Consider the following 27,998-nt stretch of genomic DNA (forward strand, 5'->3'; position numbering starts at 1 on the left):
GAATTGCAAGTTTTAATATGACATTGCTCCCATCATTAAGTTGCAGATCAATTAAATTTATTTTTTCCAAAAGCTATTTACAGATTTACAAATATTTGTTTTGCATTTTACAAAAAGTTATGCTGGGTAATTTTAAAACCACTTCTTTACAAAAGCTACATAAGCAACTACATTGATGTGTCAAAATTAACAGGATAGCTCTTGGAATATTAGCTAAATGCCTACCCTTAAAAGACACAGCTAAGCTAAACAAAGTACAAGAATGACTAAAAGACCTGTTTCTAAGCCTCCATGCTCCTGTTAGTAGGAATATAACCGGCCCATGGACGAAAGAACCAGGGAGTCGATAATTCTGCTGACTGCTCCTCAGTACTGACCAGAGATTCCACAGCTGGATCCAGTCACATGAAGGGCTGAAGGTAAGAGGGTTTGATTCTAGTGCAGTGACATCAAAGTGAGGCTGATACTAAATACCACCCAAAAGGATGTATTCTTATTTGGCTACTAGAAGAATAAAGACTTACATTCCAGTAGAAATTACCATGGGATAACAATGAGAGGAGTGAGAGATGTGTCAGACTAGTAACACTCAAAAGCTGTCTTGAAGAAAAGAAAGACCGGTTTTGAAACAAACTGGAAATTTGAGAAAGATGGTGACAAAATCAGAAATAACCTTCCTGTCAACACAGGCACCGCACAAAGGACACGGGCTGCAGTGTTTAATCCTAGTGTCTCTTGGCAGCAGATTCATGCTGCTTCTAGAGCTAAGTATGACTTACGTGAAAACAATGCAGATACTTGTTTGAAGCTACAGACAACACGGAGCAAAACAACTGTGATGCACATTTCTCCATGAAAACACAGATATGCCAAATTAATAGTTCATTTTACAAAATAATTTGGCAAAATGCATCTCCTTTCTTCCAGTGCCTAAAGGCGCTGTTTCTCACCTGTGTGATAAAATCTTCTGCACCTGTGACTCCAAAGAACAGAGCTGTCAGCGCAATATTCTTTGATGCATCAAATCTTGAGAATTGAGGGGAAGCAAACAAATATGATATTTGGCAATAACTTACTGGACCACCTGCATTAATTTCATTACTTATTTTAAAATACAATTTAAAACTATCTATTGCAGAGTTTTACTTCACAACAGCATACTGCAGGCAAATTGCGCAGCAGAATTAAGTTGGACTTGTTGCAGACTAGCCTGTAAAAGCAGGTAAATATATCACTTTTTTCAAGATCAAAACGACTAAGATACTTATCAAATACATATTAACACTGAGTCTCCTGTATAAACTGCCCTCCTTCCTCCAGAAAAGCTTACAAGTAATCTCTTAGAGTAACATTGTGATCTGTATTTTTAACATGTTCGGTTTTAACACGTGTTTTCCATGTTTGGGTCCCATTTTCTCTATTTGTATGAACAGGAAGCAGCCAACAAATTCCTCTATGGTGCTTGGAAAATGCAACTTCAGACTGCTTACCTGAAATTCCAGAAACAGTGCTGTACATTCTGTAGCTGGTACAGTTTTACAGAATTAGCTAAATACCAAAAGGTGATAAATTACTTGTAAAAGGATCTTAGGGCACATTAGAAGAGCACCTTTGTATAAGTATTGCGTGGCAGGAATCACAGACACGAACAGGCTTTGGTGAAGAAGGCAGAGGCAGTTCATTGTCCGAACAGGCATTGCAGAAGATCTCACCACAGTTTCTACAGTGATGCTAAATAATGGGGAGAAGGGAGAAATGTTTGTGAAGAAAAAAAAAAATAAAAAATTACCGTAGAAATATACTTTGTAATTGGATACCAATAAACCACATATACAGAGCAATCTCAGCTGTGATTCCTTCCAATTCTTTGGTCCAAGCATGGAATCAGTTTTCAAAAGACAATTCATCTAAATCCCAATCTATGACATAATCCTATACAGACCAAATTTCTAAACTTTGCAGATTTTTTTCAATCCCAAGAATAACATGAACTAACATACTTTGCCAAATAAAAATATAATATAAGCATGAGTGGACAATTCTGTCAAGCAGCTCATGAGATTTAACATAAAAAAAATAAAATAAAAATTTCTGCATACATTAATAAAGCTTGGAAATTAACACCACTTTCAAACCACAATAAATTCATAACCTTTTAAGTTTATTATATAAAAAATGCAATAAGATGACTTGCACGTGTCAAATTTTAACAGTGCCACAGCTGACAAGCACTTGAGATGATGATTCCACAAAGTAGGTTGAATAATTTTAAGTATGGTCCTCTGTAACACTTCACCCAAAGGCAGCGTTTCTTTTGATAGCAGGGCCTGACTGTGTTACACATATCAAAGAATTAGAAAGCCATCTCAGAAAATATCTACACGTTCATCTGAAGGTTGACATTTCACACTGCTTCTCTAAGATAGCTAACACATTTCTCATAATACATGTAAAAAAGTTGGAAGAAACTATTTTAGTTTTACCTTCCTTTTGGAAAGGGAAAATTCCTTTTCACATAACTTGCAATGTGTAGCCTCTTTGTCCTTCAACCAAACCTGGCCCTGGAGAGAAAAAAAAAAAAAAAAAAAAAGATCATAAATATGTGTATCCGATAAAGGTAAACTTCGGGTTCCAAAGGACAAAACAAATCAATAGGAGTAGCGTTTACTGCCTGAATTGCTTAATGCCCTGACACCACTCTAATGTCACAGAGACATTAATGCAGAATAAGTCTGCTCCAAAACCCTGCTAAGAGAAAGGGAACAGGTGCAAAGAGAACATGCTTGGGGCAGTAAAAATGGTCAATAGCTGAGATGGGAAAAGCAGAAAGCTATCCAAGTCTCAAAGCTGAAGCTTATTTCCTTGTTCATCACAGAGGAACAGTCCTCAAGATGCTGGGGAGCAAAAAAAAAAATAAAAAAATAAAGACAGTATCAAGAGCTGTTCATTTCCTTCTGTCTAAACCAATTAATAAAAACAGTAGTGTGTTTGGCAAAACCACTTCGCACACCTTTACCTGGACTGAAAGAATACCTAAGGTCACACACCACGTGATCCACCGTGTGCAGACACAACCGCTGCTCTCAAGCGCTCCCTGAGGAAGTTTTAAGGAAGTTACCAATCATTCAATGTTACAAATCATATTTTTAGTGGCTTTTGGATGATCAAGTATTTAGTGATTGCTGACAAGTAGCACATAATTTAAGCTCAGTTGGCTACATATTTTTTCCCAGATACACTGTAAAATAAAAAGGGTGTACTATTGCAAGAAGTGTCAAAATGCATACTTCTATGTCAAACAATAAAAATCAGAAACAACTGAATATTTTCTTTCCCTAAGGCTACAGAGAATCTGTGCTTCTCTCGCATTGTAGGATATCATACAATGAGTGTCTTCTGTAGAGCTGCTGCTGGAGAGGAGCCTTCTCATGCTTGCAAAACAGTTCAATGGGGACAGTGGGAAAAAAAGTATCTCTTTCCTCCAAATCCTACCAACCTGCAATGCTTTGTTGGCTTCCTTTATATCTTCTATTTTCAGCTTTGATCTAAAAAGTAAAGATAATGCTATTTCAAACTTTTGTCAGTTACTTCCCAACAACTTTAAAAGGTGTAGGTATATAACAACTTTTAAGCAGAGTACTCTGAACTCCTACTTAATATTTCATACTACAGCAGCATCTAGGAGATGCTGTCCTAAGTACTACACAAAGACAACAAGCTCTCTCCAAAGAGCTCGGAATCCTTTGAATGGCTGCAGATATGTTTGGGATTATATGGATAAAAGAAATTTGTACCAGCGTAGCTCTGTGCAAATACCTAAAGCTAGCACATAGCATTGGTATGAACCAGGAATTCAAATTTCTGGACTGTCATGCTGGGAAAACCAACCTTCCCCCAGCAATCCAGTGCCAACCCACTCAGAATTGTCTAAACTACAATATACACAATAAGTTTTTACACAGGGCACGAAAGCCCACACTAGTCATGGCAAAACAATTCAGAAGACACATCATTAAATGAAACTTTAACAACACTGGAGGAGGATAACAACTGTGCTCAGAGCGTATTGCTCATTGTAGTCTGAAGGGGTTCTGATAAGTTCATCTTTTAAATACTCTGAAGACGTTACAATAAACAATGCTCTAAGATTGTCATACAGAGAACCTTCATCTCTTCAAATAAAGGAACCTATGAGCATGCAACCTCATAAAAAGGTGAGCGCTATCTTGTTAAGGCCAGAGCTTTCAGATGTGACATGAGGAAGAAGTTCTTCACTCGGAGCACAAAGCGCACACGGGGATTAGGACTGAAGAAGCACCTTGCTTCTGTTCTTTTCCGTAAAGAAGAGAATGAAATTGCCTAAAAAACAGTGTTAAAAATAAACCCAGGGCACAGGATGGGAGGTGCAGGGCAGTCCCCGTGGCCGAGGGGCAGCCTTTCTCTCTGGCAAGCCAAATGGCCCAGGGAAGCCAGTCCCAGAAAAGGGGCCCTCAGCCCCCCAACCCTCCTCCTTGTTCACGTGAGGGCATCTTCCAGGCCGCTCCCAACACAGCCGCCTTTGGCCACATGTGGGCCACTCCATTGCAGAGGCTTGCTGAGGTCACAGTGGCCACCACTTTGCTGCAGGCCCTATAAAACAGGCCCCCTGCAGCTGGCCCAGCACTCGCTGAGCATCTAGGCCCTCTGAATGCCAGCTTGTGCGGCAGGAGGAAGACTAGAAGAGCAAGGCGAGCAGCAGGCCGCCTTGGTGTGCGAGGACGGCGATGCCGTCCAGTGAAGCACCAAGAAGGAATGCACCTGAGCAGAAGGAGATGTGTCGTGGGCGGAGGGATAGCGCCGGCGGCACAAGAGACACCAGTGCCCAAGGGACCTCTGGCGCCCAGCCCACAGACACATACAGGCGGTACCATTGACACTGCAACGATGCGGGGAACAGGCCGGCCCCTCACACACCCAGCGACAGGGGGCCTGGGCCTTACCATAGGAGCAACGGTGACGTGGGGCGAAGGCGGGAGCATCAGGCAGACAGCCGCAGGGAGCAGAGGCATGCCCATAGTCCGGGGCACAGTGCGGGACCCAGTAATGGCCATAAACCAGAGGGCACCGTCGGACCCATGCATGAAAATGAAGCCGACGGTGGCATGGGACCGAGGTGTGGGACTGGACGACCCCCTGGTTCAGCACCCTGACCAGAAAAACATTCCAGACAGAAGGCATCCCGTCTGGGCAGTCCCAGGCAAGGACTGGCTTAACCTTCTGCCCAACACCGTGGAGCCCATGGAGCTGGATCCACCAGATGTGGAGGAGCAGGTGGAAGTGGATCCACCTCTGCCGGGACAGGCCTGGGACTACTGCGGCATGTCCTTGTGCTCTGCCATCCAAGAGCACCACCAGCATCGCAGGAGTGCCTGGCGAGCCCCCTACTCGTTGCTCAGGCTCCATCGCAAGCATTAGCTTGGAGCCACCAAACACCACGGACACCCCGCAGGCTTGCCTGCAAGATGTCCCGGCAATAAACAGCTCTTGCCGATTCTCAGGGGTTGTGTGGGTGCTTCTTTTTTGGGGGGAATGGGCTAGTTGTGCCAGGGGAGGTTTAGGTTGGATATTAGGAAGAACTTCTTTACTGAAAGGGTTGTTAGGCAGTGGAATGGGCTGCCCAGGGAAGTGGTTGAGTCACCATCCCTGGAGGTCTTTAAGAGACGTTTAGATGTAGAGCTTAGTGATATGGTTTAGTGGAGGACTTGGTAGTGTTAGGTCAGAGGTTGGACTAGGTGATCTTGGAGGTCTCTTCCAGCCTGGGTGATTCTGTGATTCTGCTTGGGTTCTTTTTTAGGAAAGATACGATATGCAAACTTGTCAGCCACTTTCAATGAAAAACTCCTCCTACTGCCCCCCATACCCTTTTTACCTAGGATTTTCCTTATCAGAGCACTGTGCACAATTGCTATGAGGTCACAGTTAGCCCACAAGTCAAAAATAAAAATAAACAGACTTCAACTAACTGGACATTATTTCTTCCTGATAACTGGTTAGGTAATCTTGTCTTATACATTGAACTTCACATGACCACCATCCTATTATTTTTCTTAATCCAAGTTAACATGACAAATGAAATCATCATGAATAATTAAATTACTCGCTCAGCTTGGATGCCAGTTCTTGGAGAGCAGCTTCTTGGTCTTGACATATCCTTTTCAGTTGCCTGTTTTTTTCTTGAAGTTTAAGGAACTCCTTAAAAAAAGAAAAAAAAATATTCACACAATATAGATGTATATGCCTAAAGTCTAGCAAATATAGATGTATGTGCCTAATGGCTAGAAAACTGCTCCTAACCCAAGCTGATCTTACTGAGAAAAGTAAATGTATTGATGATTCATATCAGCTGATGATATCCTCTCTATAAAGATTTCTAAGTCCAATTCAAACAGCAACAATTCAAGATTAAATTCTTAGACCCTAAGAGTTGAAGCATTTTTGCTTCTTCAGTCCTCTCCAGGAAATAAATACAATTTATTGCGGAGATCAACAACACTATATAGCCATGTACCAAGTCAGAGAGAACCTAAAGCACTTTCTGGCGTATCATAAGAAGACCGTGTTCAATAAAACTAAGAAAGGAAAATGAGAATTTCATTTTTCCTTATTCAAAGGAGGGGGTTCTGATCTGAAGAATAAATGGGGAGTAAAAAGAAAACCAATGTTTCCAATTTTTTTCTTAATCAATCTGTGAGAATACATTAGTCTAATCTCTCTTATCTACTTGCAGAAATCCTTAGAAATACCATGCCTAAATTCATAATTAACTTTGCAGTCAGTTTCTAAATTACTACTGAAGTTATATTGCAGAATTTACTTTTTTAAGGTTAACTATTTCTTGAGTTTCTATTCGTAGATGAGATATAGTTTCTTTTTCCTTTTGAAGATCATCCTCTAGGGTTTGCCGCCACTCCTTTTCTATCTTCAAATCAGTTTCCAGTTGAAGCCTAGAATATGCAAACCAAACAAACAAACAGAAGAAAACAATCACTGAGCACAACAGTATCACTTATAAAATAAAAATGAGTTTATTTCTGGGTGCAATATCCTATTACCATAATAAACAGCTGATGTGTTTTTTAAAGCAGAAATAGTGCAGCACTATCAAAACATTTTAGACCTCATTGTAATAAACAAAACACTGTCACTTAGAAAGTGTTTTTAAAAAGAAATGCATTTAAAAGGATCAAGACTATGGCATTGTTTTGAAGAGCTGTCCAATAAATGAGCAAGAGAAGATTAACCACAACCTTCTAAGGCATTTATTAAGACATGCATAAGGGAATGCCCTCCCTTAACTTTACGTACCTTGTTTCTAAAATAAACAAACAAACCACACTGCCATTGGTGATACAGAGAATGTTTACACACATCTCTGGTGCTCACAGAAGTTATTTAATATTGTATCTTCAGGTGTTAATCTTCTTGTTTAGAATAAGGCTTATGGAGATTTGAACTGAATTAAGACTAAAGAAGGACTTTAAAGTGCTATTTTAACTGAGCTTCCTACATGGCTGAGGTTCAACATAAAGAGGGATCTAAATCCTATTAGTTTAATAGGAGGCCAGTTATTGGCATTGGGGTTAATCTGATGGAAGATCCACTCTAGCTGGAGTTTTGTTATCAGTTTTGTGGAAGAGTTGGTGGTTAGAATGTCACAGAAAACAAAGGACAGAAGCACACTGCCCAACCTTCTACATCTAAATCTTGCCAACACACCAGAAGAGGAAAAAAAAACTGAGAGTAGTCATGCAAGGTTTTTTGATGGAAAACCTGTATCCACATTAATTTCCCTGTTTTAAAACCAAAATCATTTTTAAAGGAAAGACTTACATTTGGGACACTACCTCAGCATCTGGTTGGAAAAGATCAGAAGTGAGCATGACCTTGAGGTTTCAGAATTGCAGAATTCTAAGGTTGGGGTCTGAAATGTTCTTTTGCCCAAAATCTGCAAAGATGACTGTGGTAGTAAAGTGAACATTTGTCATGACAGTTAAACAAGTTTATTAACATTCAGAGTTGTACGAGAGGCAGGGTGGGCTGGTAATCAGATTGGAATTCACTAATATTTAAGCTCCAACCCTTGTATCACAGATCTGCAACTATCTTGAATAGTTTACTTGTTATTTTCCAACAGAGAAAACACCTGCCCCTACAGGGAGCTTTTTACGTTAGATATTTATTTAGATTAGCACTGAAAAATTTAACAGGAGAAAGGGTAGAGGGTTGGCCTTTATGTTGCATTTTAGTATTTTTGATTCCTGTGGGTTTCTTGTCATGCAGAGTGGTAAATTAATCCATTTTTAAGGCTTTTACCTTATTCATAAGCCTGATCAATTGTGCTATTATGCCATTTCTGTTTACGTTTACACTATTACATACTTGTGGGGTTTGTTAAAAGTGTGGATTACTACTACTACACTATGTGTTTTCCCCTGCTTATGATAATTTCCTAATGAATTATGCCAGCACCTTTAGCCAAAAAATACTTCTGTTCTTTCTCCTCCTTTTGAGCTGCATGCCATTTCAGAGGTGCCCAAAGGTAGCCTGACTTCCCTGGAATGGAGTATTTTCTGTCACCTTGCCAGTACCTAACATTACCATCTTTAGTATTTACATTCTGTTCAAAACCATTTATCAACCACCAGCCTGCATTAACACAGGAGACATGCTGCACTGCAGAAGGTTTATGGCTATATATTTTTCCAAACAGGACAGATATACTTACAGCTGTTTCTCCTTCTGGGAGAATTCTTTCTGCAGACTTTCAGATTTATTCACATATTCCTGTTTAAGTTTCTCATCCTCATTCTCAGCCTCCACTTGAGCCTTCTCTGCTTGCTGCAATCTGGTGTAATTCAAATCAACTTTGGGTAAAACTGAAGCTAGAACTAGGGTGTAGAGGGTGAAGAAGACAAATAAAAGAAAAATGGGGAAATAGAAACATCTCTAAATAAAAACAAAGCTTGGGGGAAACTCACAAACTCAAACGAGAAATCCATACAATGCCTAGAGAACTAGCTCCTGTTTTTCATACAGTAAGAGAGTAATCACTGTAAGTAATCAGTTTTTTTATTTTATGCTCATCAATAACAGATGCCAAAGCATGATGATACATTTTAGAATTGAAGCATATACCTTTATGTTTTGTTTTTTTTACTCTAGTATAATGTTCCTGTGTTATTTTTAGAAGCTTTTTTTTTCCTTTTTTCTCATCTTTTTTAAAATAAACCCTGCAAAAGTACTTGGCTTGTACTAATCACCCATTAAGAGAGGGCAGAACATGTGTTGTGCAAAAGCAGCTTAAAACAATTCAAGCATAAGGCTGAATACAGAGCACTGCAATCAGACAGCAAAACACTTAACTAGCCTAATACGAGACACACCCTGACAGGTCCTACTACATTTAGAGAACTATCTCAACTACATCACATTAGTAATTAACTTAAATAATCTGTATTAAAAATAATACATTCTTACAGTGGTTTAAATAGCTCCATACTACAGACAAAATAAATAAAACTGATTAATCATGAAGGGAGGGATTGTTGTTCTTTTGAATTTAATCTTTCCTTTCTGAATTCTAGGGGTTTGTTTCTGCTTCAGCTACAGCTCCCCTTGGAATCCATTAGCTCCTTGTGGTTCCTCTCTGCTTGACCACCTCTGCAAGTCCAAAAAAAAGATGGATGTAACGTAACCAAAAATAAAGGTGTCGAGATGGAACTTGTGCTATTGTGGCTACACCTGTCTTGATGAAAAGGCAGGAGAGTAAAAAGGCCTGTAAAATACCACTGAATGCCCCCACCTGCTGCGTCTGGTTTAACAAACATGTTTCAAGTGCCAGCTCAGGTAAGAGGTGGAAGAAATCTGTGATAACTCTCTTGCTGTGCTTTATTTGACAATTCTCTAGCTGAATGAAGAGTAACTCTCATCTCCCAGCTAAAAAGAAATTAAGTCAACAATACATCTACATTTGTGCTTCCACTGATGAAGTTGCACCAGTGGGAATTTCCAAAAGCTACCAGTAAACAAGTGATAAAAGACTGGAACTAAAATACTTTCTGAAGTATGTACTATCTCACTCAACTATACCAGTTGTTGTAAGTGTGTTCCCTGTCACATTTGCAGAGGTAGTGCACAGAGGGGCCAAAGCAGATGCGTGGAACGGAGAATACTTGGAAAAAGCAGGGTCAATTTACTGGGCAAAAGACCGAATCAAGTTACACAAGACAGGAAAAGACATGGCAAGTTAAAACCCTCTCTAAATTACAAATTAAACTGCCATGCAGTTTCCACAGCCAAGGTAGAAAGGCAGCTTGTAACCCAAGAAACATGCTAGCCAACCCAGGCTACAGCACCATCCTCTAGACTAGCACCAAGGCCAACAGCACAGCTGTAATTCAGACAAATGCTGAGTTTGACTGAGTTCACAGCAGGATTTGAGATTCAGATGATACTGAGGCAGATACTTGTTCACATTAATTGACTATGAGATCGTTAATGCTCCCATTTCTGCTATGGTCTACCTTGTTTCTTCATTGTTTCTGTTTTGGGTTTCTTCATTGTTTCTGTTTTGGGTTTTCTTCAAGGATGGAAGATTTTTTTTTTTTTTTTTAGTAGCCAGCTCACTTTAAAGGCTCTTGCTGGTTCCAAACCAAGGAATAAGATATATAATCACAAAGTAAGAAACCCTTCTTGAATTATGGTGTCTTGCCCCCACTTCTGCAAACACATTCCCTCCTGCTGATTCTTTTCCCAGTCAACTCCCCTTCCACACTTCAGGGGAAACAGCGAGAAGAGCACGAAGGGCAGTCAGCAGCTAGAACTCCCTTATTTCAGCAGTGCAGGCAAGCAGCAACTCAAAGCAGAGATATGATTTGTAAAGACTGCCTAGTGACGGGTGGAGAGAGGGAAAAGGGGTTGGGCAAAACCACAGGTTAGGATTACAACGACCTGCAAGAAACTCAGCTTAAAAACAAGTTAGACAAGTTCAGGATCTGTGTCTGAAATGTAAATCCTATCTACTGCTACAGCTTCCACTGTAGCTATCCTCGGCAGGAGCTACAGCTACAAAATGTGCTGGAGCACGCTGCCCTCCCTTTCTGGAGCCCTGCCTAAGTCCAGGCTCCAAACACAATGTACCTCTGTGAAAATGTTTTACCCTCTGTCACATCAGCAGAATGGAATTGTGCTTTAGCTGTTTTATCCCCAAACCCTCAAATTCGTCAACTGTATGTACTCAACATATATTTTTACACGTCCCCCCTTTTTTAAACATACTATTCTGAAACAGCACTCACCCCCCTTCCCCAAATCTCCTGCTCATGCTGTTCAAGAAAACAGTGCTAGTTACAACCAAAAAAAAAAATCAGAGAGCATGCTTTTGGGATAAATACAGCCTAAAAGTGAAAGAAAGAAGCAGGGGAGAAGGGAAATATTAGTCAGAAGGGCTACTTTTTAAATCTTTTAGTACTGCAAACAACAGGAAAATGGCTAGATTAGCAACAAATGTCATAAATACGTACAGTCAAAATGAAGATAGCTAACCTTTTAAAATAAACTTTCACAATTAAGAAGTGATTAAATAGCATTAGAAAACTATCTTACATTTGCTTAATAATAGTGCAATAATTTACTTTCTCTCTCTCTTTTTTTTTCAAAGAGGGGCAAAGTGAGATCAGAGATGATGTTCTTTCAGAAAACGAAATAGAACCCAGCTATGATCAGTTATAGTGCAGGATTTCTAATACCACTTTATATGTAAAATTGTTATTTTACAATGCTTAAGTTGTATTTTATCAGTAATTATTTAAACACAACAGATCAGGAGGAGCTTTCAGAATGATATATCTTTGACAAGTTTATACTGGTGCTGAGCTTCATGGCTGGCACATTTGACGAATGACATTGCAATAGTCCTAGTTTGAGTTAACAGATCTTTGTCACTTCATGAATGCAGTGGACAAAAATCAAAGACAGATGAAGGCAGCAAAACAGTAAAAACAAAAATTGGGATAAAGGATAAAAAGAAAAAGAAAAAAGAGGAAAAAGGATGTCAATAAAAGAATATTCATGTCACTAATTTTTAAAATACATAACCATGTTTTTTATAATCAGATTTAAATGAAAAAAAGACATGTCAAACACCAACACGACAATGTTTATGGATGTGTTATATTCTACAATTAAAAAGACCAATGTTGCATATAGGCCACTAAAGTAAACATATGCATCACATTTTAATGTTATGTTACACATGCAATCTAACCATAACGGAAGTTTGTACACTGGAATTTTAGTCTTTCACTTTTCAAGCTTTCAGTGAAAAAACTCATTACATGGCTAGAACAATGGTAGTTCTAAAGCAACTGACAATAATTTTAAGAGCTTCAGCAAATTCAGCAGTGATCCATGAAGGCATTAAATGTTTATATTAAGCCCACGCTTAAGTATAAGCAATATTAATGCTTTGCTTTCTATTGCATTTCATTCATTTGGGGGGGAAAAAAGGGTAATATGAATCCAAATTTTGAAACAGCTGAAAGAACAGCTTTTGGTGTCAGCACAAAAACATAGGACCAGAAGAAAGATAGTGGACGAAGAAAAATGAAAGATTAAGTTTGTATTTTAAATAAGTGTATTTGTTAAAAAGAAAAAACCAAACAAACAGTAAAGCAGTAGTTAGAGTTTCAGAAACTGTCTTCAATTTTCTAGTTGAAAGTTACATTTCAGTGGCAACTGCGTGAGAATGAAGTATATGTAAGGGGATGGAGAAATGAATGAAGAAAAACAAAGATAGACCTGTACCTTTGTTCTAGTTGTTTCATAGTTGCATTAATTTGATTGGTCTTATCCTCTAAGCGACCAATTATTTCATTCTTTTCTTTCATAGCATCTTCAGAGACCTGTGTTACAAAAAAGGGTAAAACTGAAGTAGGTATGTATTGCACACTGTTACCCCATGGAGTTTTTCTCTTCAACATCTGAAGGGAATAAATGTTAGAATGACTTCATATTTGGATTCTTTTTAAACATTCCCATCTAAAAAATGTACTTGACAAAGTACTTAGACAAAATTTCATGCCTAAAAACATGTAGTTTTGTACTTTACAAGTGTAGATGATATTTAGTAAGTTGGTTTCCTTTCTTAGTTCATCATTTTGCAAGTCAACTTAAATTCATTGACCGTATTTTTCAGTAGCTCACTAGATCCTAACCAGTCAAGAACTAAGATGCTTCGGCCTGGAAATCACTAAGGTTCTCACACTATCAGACTTTACCATATGTGCCTAAAAATACTTGGCGAATTTTACTAGCACATTTTACAATTTTGATTGCTTGCACAGCTATCACAATCTCAGCTTGAAGATCTAAATGCAAGGGAGAACATTATCCTTGCTATACAGATCAACACTATAAACTGGTCCCTGAACAGGAAATTCAGCATGATTAAACTGCTTGACTCATTTCATTGTCCAGAAAGTGGGTCTGAACATCATTAAGTGAAATTTGTGTTACGGTCCCCAGAAGTACATCTCTAAAAGAAAAACAAAAACCTACAAATCCTAACATAACGAATAACATTCCCTTCTTATTTTTCTTCCTAGCTCTGTTTATATTTCTTATCTTCTGGTCCAGTTTCCTGACAGTTGCAAGCAGAAGAGTAGAATCCTTTGTCCTTCATCTCACTTAACTCTCAGCAGCACACTATTTTTTTCCCCTCATTCTGTCAGAGATTTGACTGGTTTCTTGTGCTGTTTTTGATAATTCCTTCCATAAATAAAACTTACTTGGTGCATAAATAATTTAATACTAAACTTCCCTGGTGTTTTGTTAAATGTATTTTGGGTCTCTGAGATCCATATTCTCACAAAGAATTTTTTTTTTAGCATTGCACTGTTACAGATTTTCTTTATTTGTTAACAGATTTTAAAAAGCTGTAATTAGCTTTCTCCAATGAACCTTGTTTTCAAATGCCATGCCCTACTTTCAATGCTCACATCTCATTTCCTCTTTAACTCCTCCCCATGTGCCTGTACCTTTTATAGTTCTCTTGGTTTTTATACAGCACAGGCCAAGAAGTGTGAATACCGCTAGATATTTCACATAAGATGTTACAAGGCCATGCTCTTACTCTCATGCTCCTATTCTCATGCTCCGTTATTCTACAATCCCAATAAAATTAAGTGACTTCCTTAAAATTCGCTTTGTGTGAAATCATGTTTGCATCAGTAACATTCTAAAAAAGCACACTGACCTACAAAGTGGAAAGAAACTAAAAATTAAGGAAATAGCAGTATCTAAAGAAAATGGTAATATATCTTTCTTACTTCTGTCAAAATCATTTCACCAGAGAGCAGACTTTACCTGCAGCTTTTGGTACATTTCCATGTTAATCGCTTTAACTTCATCAAGCTGCTGTCGAAGGCCTATGAGTGTATCCTGCTTCTCATGGATGTCCTTCTCCAGTAACTTCATGGCAAGTTCTATCTCATGTTTCATGCTAACTTGAACTACTAGCTCATTCTCCATATCCTACAAATCACACAAAAATCACACCAACGCAACGCAACACAGAACCTTTAAACAATTATGCAACGTTTTATCTACGTTTTGAAAAAGTACGAAGCTAACTCTAACAGAGATGCAGTACCATCTACTTCACCACATCAGAGATTCTGCCCCTCTGTAACTTTGCTGAGTAATTACTCACTATCTAAACATTACAGTCACGTGCTTAGTGCCTTATGCTTTACAAAGCTTAGAGAAGACAACTCACATTTCAATACTGGAAGCATTATTTCTTACAGAGTTGACTAAGTATTAATTACAAAAATAGAACTACAGGATTTCTAGTTTTGCAAGAAATACCTAGCATACATACACAAAGCATACAGTACTACTAACAATTTATCTAAATTTTTTCAAAGAACTTGTATTTTCTTTACTATGCTTTAGCAACATTGTTACAGAAATGCTAATGTACAAATTGCTCTTTCAGAAAACCTTTTTATTACATGCCGTTAGAGAAACAACACTCAATTAAAGGCAGTGCTTGACCTGAGCAAAAGCAAAACTAGAAATAATTTCAGACTCTTCTCAAGTATAATCTCTTCTAGAAATGCTGTGTGCTCCTAGAAAAGTGCACTCACTTGTCGAAGCTGTGATTCTTCTCGAAGCTGTCTACGTGCTTCATTGTACATTTCATCTAAACCCTGCCTGGAGTGTTTGTATGTCTGAAGTTCTGCTTCAACATCCACTTTAGTTACCTACAAAGATATGCAGAATCTTTTTTCATTACAAGTTTAGCAATTAACAGCATAATCCCCAAGCACAGTAGAAACAGGAAAGCAGCTTGTTTCTGCTACGTGGTCATCACTTTTATGAGAACTGAGTAAATGAGCAAACTAAGCTGTACTCCAGTACAGTACTCCTTCAGAACATCATTCCGAAACATCACTGTTTCAACACTGAACAATCCAAATATCTGTCTAACCCGTGCTTTTACTTGTTTTCCTGTAAAAGAAGTTTACTTATTATCCTGTGTAGGAAGTTATGTAAGGAGTTACAAATTACAGCTTAAAAAGCATTTAGCAATTGTATACACAAGTATTCCAAATGATGTAACATTCTTAAAATGAGACAGATCAGAATAGACTGTTCACCAACTAAAACACATACTACCTTGGCAACATTTTCAGATAACAGTACTAAATGCCCTTAAGAGGTAGCTTACAGTTTAAAGAAAAAAAGAAAAAACATTTATAAAACAACCTAGTGACCTATAATTTCAACATATTTTTGCCATAATAAAGCTTCCGAGATCTAATAGATTCTTTCCCTAAAAGAGCCGTTTTAAGTTTGGCCAGGTACTGCTTACTTCAAGTTGCAATGTAAACACAGCGTGGTTCATTGTCATTCGACTATGACGTACCTCTAGATGATGCTGTGTTTTCATTAAAATCAGAGTATTTTCACTCCTTAATTGATGGTTTTCTTCCTGAAGTTTAATTATATTGTTTTTGGCTATTGCTAACTGAAAAAAAAGGAAAAAATAGTGACCATGTTTGTGAGTAAAAAAAACAACAAATAAATGTTCTGATGAAGAGACCTAGACATTCTCTGCCCTACTCTTGCAGTCTATGAAATAAAGGATTCCTAAAGAAAACATAAAGGTCCCTTATTTAGTAATGTGTCACTTATATTACACAACACCATATGTATCCAAGATACTTCATTATTTCATGTCTGGTAAAGAAGAACATGCTTTCTTTCCATTGCTTCGTTATGACGCAGAGACCCTCAAGTCTCCTTTTCTCATCCTGCATTTTTCTTTCTATTTGCATTCAAATATATCCAATTTGATTCTTTTGCTCATCTTATATATCATATGGAGCAATTTACATAAGAAAAGCTCTCCAACGTGGTGAGAACACACACACAAAAGAGGAAAACATTACAACTGGGCCCTACACTATATACCTCCGTCACAGAAATATAAACCAGCTGATCAAAACAGGTGGACACCTTGAAGTGAAGTTTTGCAAAGGATCCAGAAAACTGAGAATTAGCACTCAGAAAAAGTGTTTTCCTCTCTGTGGATACATCAATACCCACAGCAAGCTAGCTCTCTCTTCAGTCACTGAATTTGGACATTTGAATTTTCTACTTCATTAACTATTTTTCAATCAGCTTGGGTTAAAAAATAATTGTGCTCTCTCTTAAAAAGCAACATATATTGGAATCTAGCAAAACAACAGAAATAACTGAAAACATAAGATATAAATACAAAACCAGAGCTAGGCAGATCAAAAAACTGTATATAAGCACATGGTGAATAAGCAAGAAAGAAACATTTGGCTAAAGCTGAGAACAGTAACAGAAATTGCTCGCTGAACTACTTCCTGTCTCTATGTAGCAACTGGTATCATCCATTATGGACTAGTCACCAGCACAAAATTGTCCTGACAGCTGGCATTAAGAAAGGCTTCTTTTCTGTTTTTGTCCGAAGCGGGAAATTTTGATGTTCCATAGAACTCCTTTACTGATGCTGCATGCTACTGAAGCAAGCTGACTGTAAATCCTCGCAGCTACGCACCTCTTCTACAAGCCAAATTAAAAGCATTTGAACATATTATAAAGAACTGATGTAGACTAAAAGAAGTTAAATATATTTATAAATATAGTGAGCGCAAATAATATGTATTATGTATTACTAAAAAATAATACCTCTTCAATCAGTTTAGTATTTGATTTCTCTAATGAATCAACTCTTGCATGTAGACTGCTAACTGTGCTACTGAGAGAGAAAAAGAAAGAAAGCATTATTCAAAATTACATACAAACTCATTCAACCAAGCTCGAAAGCTTTAAAGCAAGGTAGAGTGATTAACCATTAAGTGCTACAAGGTCTTCTCCCATTATTTGAGGTTTTCCTAAATATAAGAACATTAGTCTCCTTTGTTGAATGTTTATATACTGCTTCCCAACTCCCAACGTCATCCTTGTCACTTAAACTCATTTTTGGATGTGATTTTACATTCCTCCCTTTCCTTTATCCTTACAGCGTATATCATATCCAAATGTTTAATGAGTTCCCTTAAAAGGCAATTTGCAATCATCATCTTGCTTTCCCCCAGTCCCATATAATGAAAACCATTCTCTAAATTCTCCTCCTCCAAAATTCATTTATTTGTATAAAATCATTGGCTTCTCCGCATTTTTTGAGATATTATCCTCAGGCTCCCTCTTTCTTGCTGCTTCTTGACTTCACTAAAAAGACGCATCAGAATTTTATTCCTTTCTGTTTGTCTGGTTTTTGTTTGTTTTTAAAAATCCAACTACACCCTTTGACCAGCACTTTGCCATTACCCACCTGCCCATTTCTGCTGTAAGCACGTTTTTAGGCTGCCCTTTATGCACTGAAAAAATCTCTATTCTGTAAAACTATTTACTTTTCCACCTATTTCTAGTATGGTGTCCTCAGAAGCCACCAATTCATTAAGAACGGCAAGGTAGAAGACATCAATGTATTTTACAATCTAAGGGGAAACGGGAAAGCAAAAAGCACCTCACAGCACTGACTTTCTTCAAGCACCATGGGATATTAGCAGCTAAGTCTGCTTTCCTGCAAACTTTGGTTCTACAAGAACCATGACCTATACAATAGTTTCCAACAGCAATGAATCTATTCAGTTTTGGTCCTAGTTATTAAAACTGCAAACTATATTATGAAAGGTAAGAAACAAAACCATGTGGACTCATCCAGAACAGTAAAATTTTTCAAAAATTATTATTAAAACAGATTGCACTTGAAATTGTACTTCCAACTGTGTATCCAGACAAATCCTATGATGCTACGAACCCCAAGTACCTTGATCAGTTTTGCCCTCATGTTTTTCATTTCTCTAAAGGTTATGTTTATCAAAAACAAAAGCATGAAAATTAAGATTTCCTCCCCTCAATCTCTCCAGAAAACGTAGACTCCTTTCCAACTTCACTGCATCCCCAGTCTAAGCATGAAGAATTTTCACCCATTTCCCTGAGGTTCTCTCTCCCAAAGCTGTGGTAGAAATGGAAACAGAGGTGTTTTACCTTTAAGCCTGGACTGACATGCATACTTCAAAACAATACTTACTTCAGTTGTCTGTTTAGTTCTTCAACATAATTCTTTTGGTCCAAAATTGCAGCAATCTGAACATTTCTAAAGTAAGAACATAATAAAGCGAGCTGTATCAAATGCTGTAATGAATTATCATATGCAAATGTCCACATTGTGTGCTTAAAAAAAATAAAATGAAGCAACTTTGTCTCACAGTCATGAAGTCAGTAACTTATATGTTGTGACAACAGTGAGAGACAAAAGACCAATGCTTTAACTGCAAAAATTTCTACACATGGAATGTAAAAATATATACAGTCTCAAAAGAAAAAGGATGTTTATTTACTCTGCCATATCTCTGGTTCTTTGATATACTGACTACATCACAAGCTAAGGGCTAAAAGCTTAGCAGGTTCTTTCACACTGCCACCTTGCAACCCTTCAATACAGTTCATCAGGTAAATGCAGCAGGTGACGTTGCTTAGGCTTGCTACAGGGTGCAAATATTCTGACAGCTAACTAGTAACACAGACCAAAGTAGCATGCCATCCTTGTCAAGACTGTGAGATCAAAAAATTTCGTCTTCAGGGAACTGTGTTTCTACAAAAACAGGGCACCAATCAAGAACACATTTGTTGATATGCAGAAACTGAGGCATTTGGTGTGAGGACATACCTCTCCTTTCCCCCAATGTCATCATCACTCTTTAAATACATGGAGAAATCGATCACCCCAACCTAAGGGAAAGCAAACGTATGCAGTTTCATATCATGCAAGTAACTGCTGTTGTCATTCATGGTCTTGTCTCCATTTATTAAAACCTCAGCTACATCAACTTCCAAAGGCTGGTCCAGTTTCAGTGTGTTTAAGTGAAGCTCAAAAAATTGAACAGTAATATTTTAAACAGAACAAAACAAAAGCCTAGTCTCGTGTGTTTGTTAAAAACGATGTTACCTTTGAAACAAAATAAACAACACACCGTGAAACAAACACCCTTCAGTCAAGTTCAGAAAAGATGATTTCTTACATCTGATGGAGCTTTGCCAAGAGTTCATAGGAAGATTTTTTTCTGGGAGACTATCAGACGCTACTGAACCCTATCACTGATTGACGAGACTTGAAATTAATTTGTCTATAGCATTTCACGCCATTTCTTTTTGCAGCACAACTCCCAAAACTGACCTTTCTCCCATGTTTAGCTTTTCAAAATTCCTTGCCAAACAGCACTACATCTCCATGCTTGCTGACTCCCAGGTGTGCACACTCTACTGTCCACTCATATTTTTATACCTTGCTAAACCTGAATCCAATTTATATACTTTCTGTTCAATCGTAATTCAATCATATGCACCATGAATAACATTACCTTGAGTTCTGCTTTCCACTCTATTCATGAACCCCTACAAGCGAACTTAAACCATTTATTTTACCAAAACCAATTGTTACTGGTCTCTGGCAGCCTCTTTATAAAATTATTTCCACTTCTCTGATCCACTGCTTCTTTCTTGAGCTCCCTTTAGCTTTTGAATACAGGTAACTTGCTAAGCCTAACATTTCCTTGGTTTGTACAGTGCTCTCCTGCACACTTCCTATCACGGTCTTCTATTTGTTCTTTCCTCACCTTTTCTAAAAGGTCCCTCTTCCAAAAGCTTTCATTTAAATGTATTTTGCTTATTAAAGTAAAATATTCTCCCTTTACAAAAAGGCAAAATGCCATCTCTATAAAATGTACTTTGCTTTAATCCTCCGTATGTGCATACACACATTACTCCGTTGAAGAGGATTCTTCTCAAATACCAAAACCATCCTCCTGGATGTGACTCCCATAATCCTTCAGAAGTCTCTTTCTGCTCAATACAACTTGCTGCTTTTGGCTTTTCTGAGGAAGACGCCTTATTCACACTGCTCTTCATAAACAGAATTACTGTAGAACCTCCCCAGAGCAGCCACTATCACCTTCTCAAATCAAGTTTTCTCCCCCCTCATAGAACAAAGCCAGCAAGTGATCTAGATAACAAAGGTGCAGCTAGCAATAGCTGTTTTGTAATTTATAATACACAAGTGTAATTCTCAGTACTGGGGAAAGCACTTTGATAAGGTTTCTAGAATTACATGCTTTTCAATGTTGTGTCTTCTGTTAGTCACTATCAGTGTCTAAACCATTAGACATTAACTAGCAGGAACGCTGAAGACAAGTTAACTCTATGATTCAAGAGCACACAAAACCAATTAGCTACGGCTTTTCTTTAATATAAAAATTGCTTTTCATCAAACATATGCTGAAATACAGTAACAATCACTTAAACAATTATGATTTTTTCCACAAACAATCTGGACAAAAACAATCAGGGCTGAACACATATATACTTATAAATACTTGTGCCTATGCCTTTAAAAAGATTTCATCAAGATTTTCTTGGAAAAGCTCAGAGTTCAAAGTCAACACAGTTTGCAAAGCATGCAGTGCTGCTCTACTGATACCAGTCTTGTTTCAGACTGAAAGCAGTTGCACTCTTGCAAAGTCTTTTGCTTCACACAGTGTAATGTAATATTTTATCTTTTTTTCAGGTCACATTCCTCCTATTGTGTTCCAGAACAACAATAAATGAATCGAATGGGATAATGTGAACGTGGAACTATACTCAAAGAAAGAAGCTGAGTTATGCAATTAAAATGGGAAGAACTCTGCCATTGTTACTGCTGCATCCATTTGACACCAAGCCATAAAACTTCACCTTTGCACTCTGATCATTATCACCATGCAAAGGTCTGATCCAACCAATATTGAGGTTAATGCAACATCCCCACTGATCCAGGACCTAGATCACACCCTAAACTATCTAGAAAGATTTCTAACAAGTCACAGCTCTATAATAATGAAATTCATTGTACACAAAATCTTCCAGAGTGCATGTTTGTTACTTTACCTGTATTGACTTACTTGTGAATCTAGGTCTTCGCCCTTTACACACAGGTTAGCGTCTATTACATTCAACCCAACTAACAATCCAACAATAACTGCTCCTTCTTCCTCCATCATTAGCGCATGATACTCATAAAACTCACTGTTAAATAAAAAGATTGTCTAAATTGGTACATTCAGTATATGTAGGTGCAATAAATTAACAGTAAGTGACATCTAAATTTGAATTGTTTCTCTTATTCTAACCTTACTCCAACATTCTTAATGACAAAAAAGTCTGCCCATATTTTGGCTTCATGAATATTTAAAAGCAGGAAGTGCACAATTTCTCTCAGAGGCTAATAAAAACATAGATACTACCCTTGGCTCCAGAAATCTAAGCTGCAAGATTATGGTACACAAGATGGGGGTAAGACTTGTCTTACCTTAAAAAAGGCTTTTTTCCTGTACACTTGCTTTGAGCCACTTCTGATAGAAAATTTATCTAGTGAAAAAAAAGCCCTGGACTTTAATAAAGACGCTCTTACTTGGCTTCTTTAATTTCAAGTGAGTAAATGGGTATAAGAAATATGGAAATGGCTGAAATTATGAAAGGGTTTTTAAAAGAAAAATACTGCACTAAGCCACAGAATATCAACATTTACTTCCTCCTCCTTGTATTTTTTTAAATAAAGTTTTAGACTTTATGAAAGAAACTGTTCTTTCAGTGGAAAAGTCCACAACTGTTGACCAACACTGTCATCCTCACACACCAGCATCATCTACGAGAAATAACAGCTCTTCAAAATATTTACAGGTTATAGATTTGAAAATAAGATGGTAAGTCCTTTTTCCCTTTGTGCTTCATCTACCCCACCACAAAGCAGACCTTATGACAGAAGGGAGCAATGCCAGTTTTATAATTGTGAAAGCAAAGCAAATTCAAGGCAACAGCCCTTCACGCAATGGCTGCTTGGTAGAAAACCATGCACGTGGTAAGGGTGAATTAACCTCCTGTACAGAATTTTCTAGTCCATATTCTGGATGGCTGAGGAACGCAGTAGGACCCCTTCCCCGCCACCCTCGCCAACGAAAGAACAGCAGGTACACTGCAGAAGGCCCCTCTACCATGATGGGGAGAAATATCATCTCTTCATCCATCAGCTGGCCCTCTCTGGATGAGAGGACAGCGTTTGGCCCCTCTGCCCCAAGGACTGGAAGAAATCAGCCCACAGGCCAGAAACTATGCCGTTCTATGTTAAAGATACATTAAAAAGTAGTAAATACAAGACAGTATTTTTTTCAGGAGATTAAACCCATAAAAAAGAGTTCTAAACAGAATTTGCTTAATTGTTTACCTGAGAAGATCTCTCTGAATGATTAAACAGCGAAGATAGTCAGCCATTTTCTTCTGCATTAGTGCCAACCGTAACCAGGCCCGGGCACGGCCCAGTGGTGTTCTGAACAAAGTGGATGGAGAAGACAAGCAGTTCAAAATCAACAATACAGCAATTAGTTTATTTTCTTAACTATCTTATCAGTATACTGGTAGAGCAACTGAGATTTCTGAAAGGTTATTTTAAACGATTGAGCAAGACAGTCTGTACAGACATGATTTCTAGGCTTTGACTCCAAGCTTTGGGATAATACAAGGAAATTTTTCATTGACTCAGCCAGGTTTGTGAGCAGGCCCTGGAAAGAACAGTAGAAAAAGCAAAGGAGCCTGCCAGTAAGATTAGCTGGTTAGCTCAAGAGGGTAAAAACATGCAGCTTTCTACACACCGTTGTACTTTGTTTTCACACAACGCATGGCTAGCCAAATGGAAAGAACTTTTAAGAGCGGTGCTTTTTCCTGTAAATACCTGCTTCTTAACCTGACAGCAATGATCGTAAACAATGACCTTGAAAGTCCAGTTTCTAGCTGAAGTAAAATGTCTGCAACAATTCAGATTCCTTTCTCCAGCTCACTTATAAAGACTTTAGAGGAATTGTGAGAAAAGTTACTGAACGTCCACTACAATTTGCCATGCAAGTTTGCCTTCCCAATCCTGTTCTCAAAACACAGTGAATTCTAACTTGAGCTCATACATTTTACAAATTCTGTGGTATCTTGAAGAGACAATTCAAAGAAAATGTTTGCTAATTACATACATCTTCATTAATATATAACAAATTAAACCTGAAACTTCACATCCTCCTCTTCTAGTGCTTGCATGCTAAGTGATAAGCATGTATGTGGAAGAAAAAATAAAAACGAAAAAAGGAAACCAAGCCAAAACAGAATAAAAACAACCCTACCCCCCAAAAAAAAAGAAAAAATACCACACACACACACCTATATGCTATATCAAGATAGAAAGTGCAACCCACTTAGCAAAGAGTATTATTTCATCAAGCCTGATACAAGAGTAAATGATAATATATATACCTATCTGCTTTAGATGAGGTCTAAGGCTATAAATTATAACTCTTATGCTGCCATACAACCAATGACAATGTAACCAAACCCTTTCAGAATTTAATATATGGTCAATTATAACGCTAAACACAAAAGTGGAGTGCAGAGAGATGGAAGGAGATTGTAGTCTACAGCATAAATTCACATTAGAGAAGGATGCTGTACTGGAGAATATTCCTACAAAAACCCAAAGAACTGCCCAACACACTCCTCTTCAGTATGGTACCTTCTGTTTTTATACAGCTTTTGCTGACTAGAAGCATGTGTTCTTCGCAGTTCTAGACTTCAGACTGCAATACACAACCCATTTCTTTTTGTACTGTTTTTGTCTACCACTTAGAAGACTTTTCTCACAGGGATATTAGAAAAGAACACAAAAATCCCACTTTTTACAGTAAAATTTTTCAAGTAGCTACCAAGAACCACCTGTGCTCTCCCCCAGTATCGTGTGCTAGTGTTCAAAGGCTTGATTAGTGCCAAACGAAATCATGAGACATCTGTAGATCAGATTTTGTGTCTTCTTGTTATATTTTACCAATACAACTTACTTGAGGCCAGGCAAATCTCTGACACTTGCTGCTATTTCCTCAGCTTCTGGATATAATTTCTCCACAAGTTCCAGAGGACCCCAGATGGTTTTATTGTAGCTTAGAAAGGATTTTCTTACTAGGGGAAGAAAAATGTAACTGAATTCATTTAAACACTAGACTGGCTTCCTTCAAAACAGCTAGTCAGTTCACCAGTGTCCAAAGCCCTCTCACAAATTACTTTGCCATGAACATAGAATTATTGCTGATGCTAGAACTAAATAGTAAAAAAGTATGACTAGCCAGAAATATAAGCTACATACATACATACAGTTGTGGAATCCTTGGATCACTTACAACAAACGGTTTACAAAACAAAAAGTTGGCAGATGTAGAAATATATGTTGTAAAGTATTAATAACAGTATTGATTATAACAGTTGACGATTCATACTTCATTCTCTTCTTAAAGCAACATAAACCACTTTGTTTTCATCTCATTCAAGAAAGAAAGAAAAACTGCATGTTTGGGAAGAGAAAGATGCACCTAGCATAATTACCACACCTTTAAGGCCATGCTTCAGGCAGTGTTCCATGACAACAAAGAACTGCTGCAAAGGAGGGTAGTCAGAATCCAGAGTGCGGCCAAAGCTCAAAGCTGATTCAATGAGTCCTTTGATACTTAATTTAGCCATGTTCAGTAAATTTGCCCTCTCTACAGCTGTAGGATCTTTTACAGCTAAGACAAGAAAGAAAACAAAAAGTTATGGTTCAAGTTTTAGAAAAGATGCAAAATATTAAAATGGTTTTTGGCTGCCTTGTTCAAAGGAATGCTTATCTTAAACTAGATAAATTCCAAGAAATAATTTAGTAAGAGCTATAAGCCACATTATGGAAAAGCATACAGTCCAAAACAAATGCCCTTACAGATTGTTTTAGTAGGTGAATGAAAAAACGAGGCCAGGAATGTCAGTTCTCCATTACTTTCTTGTCTCAGTACCTCCCAGTAACGATCAGTAACTGCAAATTAACACAGGTATCACTGCTGTCCTGAAATACTCAGCTGTACAACAGCAATCAGTGCCCTTACCATGACATCAAAGCAGCATTCCTACTGATGCCAACATCTACTTGGTGTATTATAGTATAATACGCTAATGACAAAGAGACATGATATTTCTCTTCTATATATAACTATCTTCCACTGCAGCCCTAATTTCCAATGACAGAAGCATTTGTTTTCCTTTTTAGTCTGCACATAGTCTCAGTGAGTAAATCTGGAGCTATTTCACGAAGACATTACATACACACATTTGTGTGTTGTTTTTTTTTCCTGAAAAATTAGCATTTAAGTTTATCATATAACTACAAATTAATTTCTGCACAGGAAAATTTAAGAAATAAAGGTTCCGCCTTAAATTCCACTTAAAAATGTTTTTGGTACACTTTACAAATTGCACACCACAAAATTTACATTTGGAGATTAAACCTTGGTAGTAAAATTCCCACAGCTTTTTAAAATTGTTCTAATCTGACAGAATGGACAAGGTTCCTCTTTGTAGAGCTCCAGCTACTGAAACCAGAGTGTTCAGGAGATTCTCAGTTAATTTAATTCGTAATTAAGCATTTCATGCATTCAGGCCACCTTTTATTTTGCCAAAGTGAAACAAGAGACAAAGCAACCCTCTGTTTATTCACCATGATCAAAGGAACTTGTAAAGAAGCAAAGAAAAAAGTTGATGATTTACTGGTTTATGTTATTTGCAATTAAATCTAACAAAAAAAAGCAAACAAATGAAGAACACCTGTTTAAACATTGAGACACAGATGTCAAAATATGCTTATAGATTTGTGTCTGAGACAACGCGAACCTCTTCTGCAAATCTTGGTGTTAGTATCCTTGTCTCTCTGGATATCAGAAAGCATGTAGCAGTGTACAAAAAAAAATATCTTTCTAAGACACACTTCCTCGATGGATTCCTCAAACAGCAATGAAATCATTTGGCTGATTTCTTACGCAGCACAGCTCTAGGTATTTAGATATTAGATATTAGAAACTTAGAAAGCTGCATTCTAATTTTCTATACTCATAACTGCCCATCAAATGCCAAAGTACCATATTACCATATAGCCTAACCTATCTCAATTTTCCAGGAAAAAATTAATTTACTGAGGTGATATACCCAAGATAACCTTAAAAATCACTTTTACATTCTCTCAATTTACCAGCACTTCAACAGAAAATATTAAGATATGGTGGCAGACACAGCAGACAACTAGTGACAGTGCTGTGACAAGGATTCCCCCAGTTAGCAGTCACTGCTCGCTTGTTTGTCTCTTGACTGCCAGCCCTAGGAAGAGCAGCATCCATACCCCTTCTGCAACAGGCGCAGGCTTGCAACAACCTGAGCATTTCTGCTAGTATGGGTCATGTCATGTCAAATTTCCTGCTTTTTTTTATTAGGTGTGGTACTGACAGTGCTAAATTCAAACTTCATCGTAGCAAAAGGCTTGCTTGCTTCAGGTGGACAGCTCCCCCTTGCCACGCATTCGGTCCATATACCCAAAGGCATCTTACAAATTCCTTTTGCAAGCGACCTGATTTTGACTTTGGAGCTGATCCTGCCCCCAAGCAGACAGAGTTCCACACCCACTGTCCTTTTAATCATCAGCCCTCCTGCCTGGCCCTTCTAATGCAGAAACACCAAATTTTAGGTCTGTTTTAAAATGCAATCTGCTTGCATTGAACTATTTTCCTTCACCTGCTTCTTAAAACACGGCTTGGGATTCTACACGGTGTGCTTTCTGACAGCTGCTGCTCAGGGACGAGATGAGGCAGACTGCCCCTCCGTAGGACGTGGCAAAAAGAGCTTTTCTCACCCCAAAACAGCAGCAGCTGAAGGGCCTATTTGAAGGCAGCGCCCGTTTCCCCAGCCTCACCACCACGGCTCGTACTGCTTTAGAACCACCAGCTAACGATTTGTGAAAATAATAAAAACGTGCAGTCACAGGCTGAAGCGAGGTGTCGCCGTGCCTGCCCACAGCCGCCAGAAACCACTTCCTCCTCTCCCCGGAGCCCACCCTCAGCCTTTCCCGGCCGGTTTCTGTCTCCCCCGGGGACGGGAGGGCATCGGCCCCTGACAGCACCCGCCGGCAGCCGTGCCTCAGCGCCCCCCTGCCCGTGGCGGCCATTTTGTACTCGCTGAGGCGCGGCGCCCGCCGCCCCCCGCCCGAGCACCTCAGCGCACCCCGCCCGAGCACCTCACCCCGGCCCGGCCCGGCCCCACCGCCGCTCACCCATAGCCGGAGAGGAGGAGGCGCCGCCGCCCCGGCCGCTCCCTGCGAGCCCCGCCGCTCCGCCCGCCCCGCCGCTGCGTGAGCCCGGCCCGGCCCCCCCGCCACACGGCGTCCCCGGCTGCGGGAGGACCCGCCCCCGGCCTCCCATCGCGATAGGCCCGACAGAGCTGCTGCAGTG

At 38.6% G+C, this 27,998-nt stretch overlaps 1 protein-coding gene across 4 annotated transcripts; it reads right to left on the reverse strand.

Annotated features, from left to right (window-relative positions):
- Nucleotides 1–27,897, reverse strand: RUFY2 (RUN and FYVE domain containing 2). Of its 4 annotated transcripts, none has more exons than XM_040563465.1 (18): nucleotides 27,821–27,897; nucleotides 25,089–25,262; nucleotides 24,546–24,663; nucleotides 22,898–22,999; nucleotides 21,579–21,702; nucleotides 19,313–19,374; nucleotides 18,674–18,739; nucleotides 17,266–17,332; nucleotides 15,971–16,072; nucleotides 15,189–15,305; nucleotides 14,404–14,571; nucleotides 12,844–12,941; nucleotides 8,765–8,884; nucleotides 6,854–6,983; nucleotides 6,137–6,231; nucleotides 3,497–3,545; nucleotides 2,484–2,561; nucleotides 1–1,731 (listed from the first exon to the last, which is right to left on the reverse strand). In XM_040563465.1, exons 1-18 carry the CDS (start codon nucleotides 27,822–27,824, stop codon nucleotides 1,588–1,590), a joined length of 1,818 nt encoding a protein of 605 aa, XP_040419399.1. In that variant the 5' UTR covers nucleotides 27,825–27,897; the 3' UTR covers nucleotides 1–1,587. The 4 variants fall into 4 exon arrangements, with proteins under 4 accessions (XP_040419399.1, XP_040419398.1, XP_040419400.1 ...); XM_040563464.1 differs by having other exon boundaries at nucleotides 17,266–17,335; XM_040563466.1 differs by lacking the exon at nucleotides 8,765–8,884 and having other exon boundaries at nucleotides 17,266–17,335.
- Nucleotides 27,898–27,998: the final 101 nt, after the last annotated feature.

Source organism: Cygnus olor, chromosome 7, assembly GCF_009769625.2.
Source record: "Cygnus olor isolate bCygOlo1 chromosome 7, bCygOlo1.pri.v2, whole genome shotgun sequence".
In the NCBI taxonomy this organism is placed as follows: domain Eukaryota; kingdom Metazoa; phylum Chordata; class Aves; order Anseriformes; family Anatidae; genus Cygnus; species Cygnus olor.